At 36.2% G+C, this 8,834-nt stretch overlaps 1 protein-coding gene across 1 annotated transcript in view; it reads right to left on the bottom strand.

Annotated features, from left to right (window-relative positions):
* Positions 1-8,375, bottom strand: part of GRXCR2 (glutaredoxin and cysteine rich domain containing 2) — a 15,293-nt gene extending 6,918 nt beyond the window's left edge. The window contains exon 1 of the mRNA XM_044661811.1: positions 8,040-8,375. Coding sequence (XP_044517746.1) covers positions 8,040-8,375 — 336 coding nt within the window. The remainder of the gene's footprint in view (positions 1-8,039) is intronic.
* Between the last annotated feature and the right edge of the window lie 459 nt (positions 8,376-8,834).

Raw genomic sequence — 8,834 nt, 5'->3', positions numbered from 1 at the left:
GAGAGAGAGAGAGAGAGAGAGAGAGAGAGAGAGAGAGAGAGAGAGAGAGGAGAAGGAGAAGGAGAAGGAGAAGGAGAAGGAGGAGGAGGGATTTAAATGGAAGGAGGAAGAAAAGGTACAGAGAAAAGGAGAAGCAGGAAGGATGAGAAAGAGAATGGAAAGGAGAGAAGAAGAGGGGTTCCAAAGGTATTTTTCAGCAACTCAGTCTCCAAATAGGACATGATATACTTTTCCCTCTTGTTGCACATATTTCATGCCCTGTCAATGTCCACTGTGAGGTACTGAAAATAAGTTTGGGTTTTTTTAAACTCAGGTGTAAGTTTTTTCTTCCTGACCCAGTCCTGTAGATAAGTGTAAAAGTAACAGGAGAAAGACTGTTTTTATAGGAGTCACAATTTCAGCCAAGCATAGTAAACAGAAGGCCAGATTCAGCCAAGTCTCACCATTAATGCAAATGTAAACAAAGGAAATAATGGATAATCTTACCTCCAAAGAGTCTTCACAAGAGGAAGCAGATCAGCTCCACTGAGCCTTTTGGGAATGTCTGATTTTGGTGCTCATCTACCAACTGAGCCTAACATGAGTTTATTTAGCCTAGTTATAGTTCACTTCTCAAATTTGTCCTATATTAGGCCTAAACAGAACCAGTAAAAGTTACTTTTTAAAACCCTTACCTTCTGTTTTAGAATCAATACCAAGTATGGTTCAAAGGCAAAAGAGCGGTGGTTATGGCTAGGCAACTGGGGTTAAGTCACTTGCCCAGGGTCACACAGCTAGCAAGTGTCTAAGGTCACATTTGAACCCAGGACTTCCCCTCTCCAACTTTGATTCTCTATCCACTAAGCCACCTAGTTGTCCTTTCATTGAAGGTTATTCATGAAAGTAGCATTAGGGACAATGACTAATTTCTCTTAAGCAAAACAATTTCTGCTCTGTGGTTTTTCTTTTGATGAACTATCCTACAGGCGTGATAAACCACCAGCACCTAATTTTCCTGATAAATAATATGAAAAAATATGAAAGGCAGTGGATAATGAGGAAGAGCCCTGACAATTAGAACATGCAACCTGGTATAGTACTGTACTTGGAGTCAGGAAAACCTGAGTTCAAATCTTATTTCAGGAACTTAATAGCAATGTGAATCAAAAGAACCTTCTTAATGGTTCAATTAGTTCATCTATAAAATGAGAAGGTTGGACTCAGTGGCTTTTAAGTTCCATTCCATTTCCAAATCTATGGTCCACTGTCTATGAACACTGGTTTTGAAATTGGAGCACTTGGATTTGAATCCTGACTTAATACAGTGTGACCTTAAGCAAATCATTCAACCATTCTGGGCTATATATACTTTTATCTGTAAATTTCAAGAAAGGACTAAGTCACTTCTGGAATCTCTTCTAACACTAAATCTCTGCAAAGGTAAGTTCATACAAATAAGTTCTATTATCATAAAATTGAACTTACCAAATGTTCCTTACCCTGTTATGTTCAAAGCCCTTTGCCAGATTCTATGATCAATACGAGGAAAAAATAGACAGACTTCGTCTTCACAAAGTGAGGAAAATAAAACATTAACATCAACCATTATATAACAAGGTTAGACCCTAAAGTACAGTAAGAGAGATGCAGAGTGTTGTGTTCTCAGTAGAGTGAGCGATCATCTAGGGAGGTAGGGTCAAGGAAGGCTACCTGGAGGAGGTACAATTTTAGTTGAGCATTTAAAGATTAAGAGGAACTGGAAAGTAGAGGAGGGAAAGAAGATATTTCAGTAAGAGCAAACAGAGAAATAGGGCTCACAAAACTCATTTAAGTATATTTTAAGAATTAAAAAAGAAAAGAACCTGACATTCAATAGTATACATACTTTTATTCTCCTAAAGAACTGCCTAAGTCAGTTTAACTAACTGATGCAGAATTACATATCATTTTAAAAGAATCATATTTAAACTACAACAAATTTAATCTGGACCTCCTTCTAGCAGGCCTTACACATTTTAATATCCCTTTAAATTGACCTTGAAATACACCCTCCTGGCTTGAGAGGATAATCTTCTAAAGCCACAAGTTTTCCTGTTGCCTCCGGTCTTCCTCAAGGGATCATGTAGCAGCTTTCATTTCTTATTGTTTAATGCAAATTGGAATCCTGTTTCACTCTTTGGTATCAGTTTCTAAGCACTAAGAGATAAGGGTGGTGGCACTTTTAGAATGCCCCATTTCCCTTCCAGTAGTACGTAGTCAAAGAGGTTACTTGGGTTCTAATAAAGTTCTCCTGCTGTTATAGCTGTTTTGAAAAAGTCAAAATGAAAGAACATAAGGGGTCATCTGATCAAACCCTTTCCTTCCGAAAGGATCACTATCTAAAGCAAGGGTTCTTACCTTGTGATCAGTGGATTTGTGTTGCTTTTATTTAATATTTTGATAATTATATTTTAATCATTGGTTTCCTTTGTATTTTATGCATTTAGAAATTATTCTGAGTCCATAGGCTACACTAGCCTACCAAAGGGGTATATGATTCAGAAAAGTTTAAGAGTCCTGGATCTTTACTATCTAAGGCAGATGATCTTTTATTCTAGCTTTAAAGATTTCCAAAGATAAATATTCCACTTGGCCCACTGATATTCTAATCTAGTATTCAGTCACCTTGACAGCCAAGAAGTCATCTCTGTATCTAAGGAAACTCTCTCTCCATGTAACTTAAGTCCATGGTATCTTATTTCACATATTATGGGAATGAAGATGGATTGCCTTGTGTACTCATTCTACACACTGGAGTTCAGAATGGTCAAGTACTTCCCTTTTCACAGTGCCCAACATAGAAATATTAGTGTAGTTATGTTTTTTTTATAATCAATACTTATTGGGGATGAGCACTCTGAAACTCTCTATTAAAGGTACCATTTATTCCACCTTTCATCTTGTCTTTACAGGCTAACTGATTGTGTTTACCTATGTGATAAGAAAGGATTTCTCCTTTTGCCATTTCTCATAGAACCTATTTTCCATCACTTAAATAGTTCTGTATTGCTCTCTAGCTTCTTTATATTCATCTTATAATAAAAGTTCTCAAAATCTTAGAATTGCAAGAGTTAGAAGGAACCCCAACTCCAGCCATCTAATTCAGCCTATACCAAAAGAAATTCACTTTTCAGCATATATAACTATTTGTCCTGAATTTACTCAAAGACCAACAATAAGAGGGAAGCCAGTATTTACTGAGACGGTCCATTATACTTTTAGACAGCACTAATTATTAGAAATGCTTTTTTCTTATATAAAACCCAAACTTGCCTCTTTGCAATTTTTACCTCCTAGTTCCAGCTCTCTACTCCTAGTTCTGTTCTCTGAGATCAAATAGGAAAAAAACTCATCTTTCTTCTACAAAACAGATTGCATTTATTTAAAAGTCACTATTATATGTCTCCCCTCCTCACCCCACCCCCAATATGAGTCTTTTCTTCTCCAGGCTAAACAACCCCATTTCCTTCAGCCATTTTTCAAATGGCATCAACCTGATCATCCTGGTTCACTTCCTCTGGATACTCTCCAGGTTATCAATGTCCTTCCTAAAATGTGGCACCCAGAACCGAACATGATACGATGGATGTGGTCTCACTGGGGCAAAGTACACCAAAACTATCACCTCCCTAGTCCTGGATGCTATGCCTCTCTTAACACAGTTCATGATGTTAGCTTTCTTGGCTGATGAATCCCACTGTTGTCTCCAAGTGAGTTTGTGGTCTACTAAAATCTCAAGCCTTTTTTTTTTTTCAGAAAACCTGATTTGTGTTGATTCACCTATATTCACTAGGTACTTATTGACTGCTTACCATGTTCAAGGAACTGTAGTAGGAATTGAGGGGTATAAATGATGTATATAGACAGTGTTCCTATCCAAGGAGATTGGTTTAGTAGGAAAAGATGAGTAATAAAAAATACACAATGCAAAGAAACTGCATGATAGATACAAAAGAAAAGCTAAGTGATTTCAGCTTGTCATGCCCTGTTGATCTTACCATCATGACATCTCTCGTATTCATTTTCTTCTCTTCTTTGACCTACAGGCCTACATCATCTCAAGCTCAAACTATTGCAATAGCCTGATAGTTTTGTCTCCCTTCCTTCAACCCACTCTCCACTTCAATCTATCCTCCACTTAGTTAATAAAGTGATTTCCCTAAAACATAGGTCTAGCCATGTTGTTTCTCTATTTAATAAACTCTAATGGCTCTCTACTACCTCTAATATCATATATAAAATACTCTGGCAACTAAAGCTCTTCATAACCTTTTTTATCTCTTTTTATCCTTTTATCTTTCCAATTTTCTCCAACTTTATACTACCCTCTGCATACTCTCTGATCTACTGCCGTTTCTCACATAAGACCCTCCATTTCCCAGCTCTGGACATTTTGATTGAGTGATCCCAAGGCTGGAATTCTCTCCCTCCTCAACATCTCCTGGTTTTCCTGACTTCCTTGAGGTTTCAACTAAAATCCTACCATCTGTAAGAAGCTATTCCCTACACCCCTTGATGCTATTGCCTACCACCTGAGATTGTCTCCAATTTATCCTGTTCAAATCTCATTTGTATTTAGTGGTTTGCATGTTGTCTCCCCCATTAGACTATGAGTTCCTTGAGAGCATGGACTATTTTTGCTTATCTTCGTATCCTTAGTGTTTGGCTAAGCTATATACCAGTGCTCTGGTATACCATAAGTTCTTAATAAATGCTTTTTTATTTGATTTGGTTGACATTTTGGAGTGGATAACATAAAGACAATATTTAAACAAAAGTATGGAGGTGAAAAAGTAGAAGAGCTTTTAATGATTGTTCTAGTTCAACTAAAGCATCTGTAAACCAGAGTAATGTAGCTGAGATAATACTGGAAAGGTAAGAGTAAGTTAGGAAGGGCCTTGGATACCAAGATAAGGAGTTTGGATTTTATTCTGTACACAATGAGAAACCATTAAAAATTTTTTAGCAGGGATGGGATATAATCATAAGTAAATATGCAATAGGAAGAAAGAACTACTGCTAGTTAGTATTTGAGATTCATTAGAAAGAGAAGACACTAAACACACGAGGACTATTTAGGAGGCTGCCTCAGCAAGAAAGACTGAGAGTGCTAAACTAGAAGATTGTTAGTAAGAATGGAAATATCAGAATGGATTTGAAAGCATAGAATTGGAATGAGTAAAAAACCAATGAATTTCAAACTTTCCTTCAGAATGCTGGGGTGATGGTAAGACTCAGAAAATTTCTGACCTATGTCCTAAGGTTTTTAGTGAACCATGTCAAAATAATAATTATGGTGATAGCTAACATTTATATAGCATTTATGCACCAGACATTCTGCTAGATGCTTTATAGTTACAATCTCATTTGATTCCCACATTAACTCTGAGAGGTTGATGCTATTTTTATTCCCATTTTTTGGATGAGGAAACTGAGGCAAATGGAAGCTAAATGATTTATCCACAGTCACATAGCTAGTAAGTGTCTGAATTCAAGTCTTCCTGTCCATAGGTATAGCATTCTATCCACTGCACCATCGTAAGACTAAGAAGTGTTGAACAAATTAACATTTTCTTCACTGATTCTACACGTCTTTTGAAAACTGAAATCATTAGGAACTTTGATTATTTATATTCTGTAAGAAAATTATAATAAAATCTGCTTAATTTGGTGAATATGAATATGCCTACGTCATTCTTTTATAATCTTCATTAAAAGGTTTTTTTTTCTTTAAGAAGACACATATCCTGGGTTGCTCCTTTAGCCTAGAATATGATAAGTACTTAATAAATGCTTGTGGACTTTAGCAAATTCATGAAAATTATTAAATATCCTTTACGTTTTGCACTTCCTAGATGAGAAAGTACTGTGGTGTCTTTTGCATCAATAATATTTTAAGTATCACAGATCTAAACTTTGAAAAGACCTCAAAGGCTATCTAGTCAAACATTTTTTTACAGGAGAGGAGACTAAGGGTAAAAGAAGTTAAGTGACTTACTCAGTGTCATAAAGACAATATGTAGATGGTAGAGGTGGAACTCAAACACAGATCCCATAAATCCAAGTTCAGAGAGGACGGTTCAATGGTCTTTTTATTATACCACACTGCCTCCCTCAGTATGTTATAGAAAAGTATTTCATCTAAAGCAGCAATTACAGGCTTAATGGGCAGAGTGAACATATCTACCCATTTTATTAGTTTTTAAAAACCAGTAAATACTTTCCAAATCTTTTTAATCATTAAAATGAATCAACTTATGTTTATTTATAATATCAGGATACTAAAAATCATGGATCATATGAAAACTTTACTTTTATCACCTTAAACACCATCTTCTCTTAATATTTTCTCAGTGATGTCAAATAATAGGTTTATCTTAGTTTTAACTGCTCTCTCCATGACCTTGAGTGTCTGGTAAAATCGCTAATAAAGCAAATAGTCAGAAAAGGATTAGGGAAGGGCATGTGGCAAAACTGGGACACTAATTAATTGCTGGTGGAGTTGTGAACTGATCCAACCATTCTGGAGGGCAATTTGGAATTATGCCCAAATTGCCATAAGAAATTTTACTAGGTTTGTATCCCAAAGAGATGAAAAGGTAGAGGGCACCTATTATATGAAAATATCTATAGTCTCTCTTTTTGTGGTGGCAAAGAATTGGAAATAAGAGGAGAACTGGAGACTATTCATCAACTGGAGAATAGCTAAATAAATTGTAGTAATATGATGATGATGAAATAATATTGCGCTATAAGAAATGATGAATAGGATGATTTCAGAAAGAGCTGGAAAGACCTACATGATCTGATGCAGAGTGAAATAAGCAGAACCAGGAGAACAATGTACACAGTAACAGCAAAATTGTGGAATGATCAACTGTGATAGATTTAGCTATTATCAGCAATACAATGATCCAGGACAATTCTGAGGTACTTAGGACAAAAAATGCTGTCCCACCTCCAGAGAAAGAACTGTTGGAGTCAGAATGCAGATGAAAGCATATGATTTTTCAATTGTTTATTTGGGTTTATGTCTTGAGGTTTTGGTTTTATAAGATTATTCACTTACAAAAATGAGCAATATGGAAATATGTTTTACATAATAATACATGTATAACCCAAATAGAACCAGAAAGGAGAGAGGGAGATAAGTTAGATCATATAACTAGGGAAAAGTTGTATGGAAATTTATTAAAACATGTAATTGGGGGGCAGCTGGGTAGCTCAGTGGATTGAGAGCCAGGCCTAGAGATGGGTGGTCCTAGGTTCAAATCCGGCCTCAGACACTTCCCAGCTCTGTGACCCTGGGCAAGTCACTTGACCCCCATTGCCTACCCTTACCACTCTTCCACTTATAAGTCAATACACAGAAGTTAAGGGTTTAAAAATTAAAAAAAATAAAAAAAACATGCAATTGGTAATAAGTAAATTAATCAACTAAATAAGAAGAGAAAAGGAGTAGGAGCAGAAAGAGGCCAGGGAAGAAAAGCAAAGGTTGTCAATCTGTTGATCTGTAACCTATAAAAACTGAGTTCACTAAATTTTTATTAAGCCTTTTATGTGTGCAGAGCAGAGATGATAGGTGGTAGAGTCTCTGTGCTGTTAGCCTTTGTTAATTAAAATTGAAAAAAGTAGTTATCTCCATTATCTGTTTTAGAAAATAAAACTACCCATTTTGTATAATTCTATAGAAGGCAGTGTAATGGCTAGAGAATTAATGCAACTTCATAAATCAGTCTATTCAATTTACACACAGAAGAGCCTGGCCAAGACCTTATAAAAATTTATTATGCTTGGTGAAATTTGAATACTACACGTATTTACTCAGATTTCCAGTAACTCAACAACACACATGTTATTTTCCCCCAAGTATTATTTTAATGACTTTCCCATGTAGCTCACTTACCATTTTTATTTTTTATTGAGTGTGAGTCACATGCAAATTTGAGATGTTTCAGTAATCAGAAGGATTTAGGGGGAAACCTCTTCCCAAAAGCTAGTGAAATATGTATAGTCCTTACCTTATGATCATTGATTTTGTAATCATTGAAGAGAGGCTGGCTACCTGCCAGGGTGTAGGCATTTCCCTCTCTATAAACGCTGATTCGTTGAGCGGTCAATTTTGTTGAATAAAATCTTGGTTTGGGAACTTCTCCAGACCCATAGACACTCTCCACTGGTTCAAAGGACTCTTGGATAAAACTGTGAGGGTATTCATCCTTTGGGGACTCAAGTTCCTGGCCATCTTCAAAAACCTGCTTCAATACTCTACCACTATAAGATGAAGATATTTTAAATCTCACTTTTCGTGGTTTACTTTCACATTTTTCATTTGTCTTCTTCTCAGGATCATCCATCTGTAGAGATTTTGTCTTTTCGTTCCCAGAAAAGCCAGGGAAACTTGGGGCTTTGAAAAAAGGGCATTTCATTTTCTCTCCTCAAGTGCATAATTAATTCAAGTTGGTGTTAGGGTACTCTCAGCTTACAGCTAAACTGACACCCATACATTAAATATTGATAGATGCTCATGAAAATGAATATAATTGTGGATCTGAAGAGAGAAGGGGAGGTGAGGTAAGATTTTTTTTCTGAGCTTGCCTGAACCTGTGAGTAGATTGTTCTATTTATGAGAGCAAGTATGAACTTGGCAAAGATGAGTTAATCAGCTTACAAATATTTAAGGGCCCAACTATGTGCTCAAAACTGTACTTAAGGTACCAGGGAAAAGGTATAAAGCCTGGTCCTTGTCCCCCTGTAGCTGTGCACTATGATTTGGGAGAAAAGATTCATTTTTGCAAAACAAAGAAATAAGTTGA

Source organism: Gracilinanus agilis, chromosome 2 (assembly GCF_016433145.1).
Source record: "Gracilinanus agilis isolate LMUSP501 chromosome 2, AgileGrace, whole genome shotgun sequence".
NCBI classification, from domain to species: domain Eukaryota; kingdom Metazoa; phylum Chordata; class Mammalia; order Didelphimorphia; family Didelphidae; genus Gracilinanus; species Gracilinanus agilis.
This window is presented reverse-complemented; position numbering and strand designations above follow the sequence as displayed.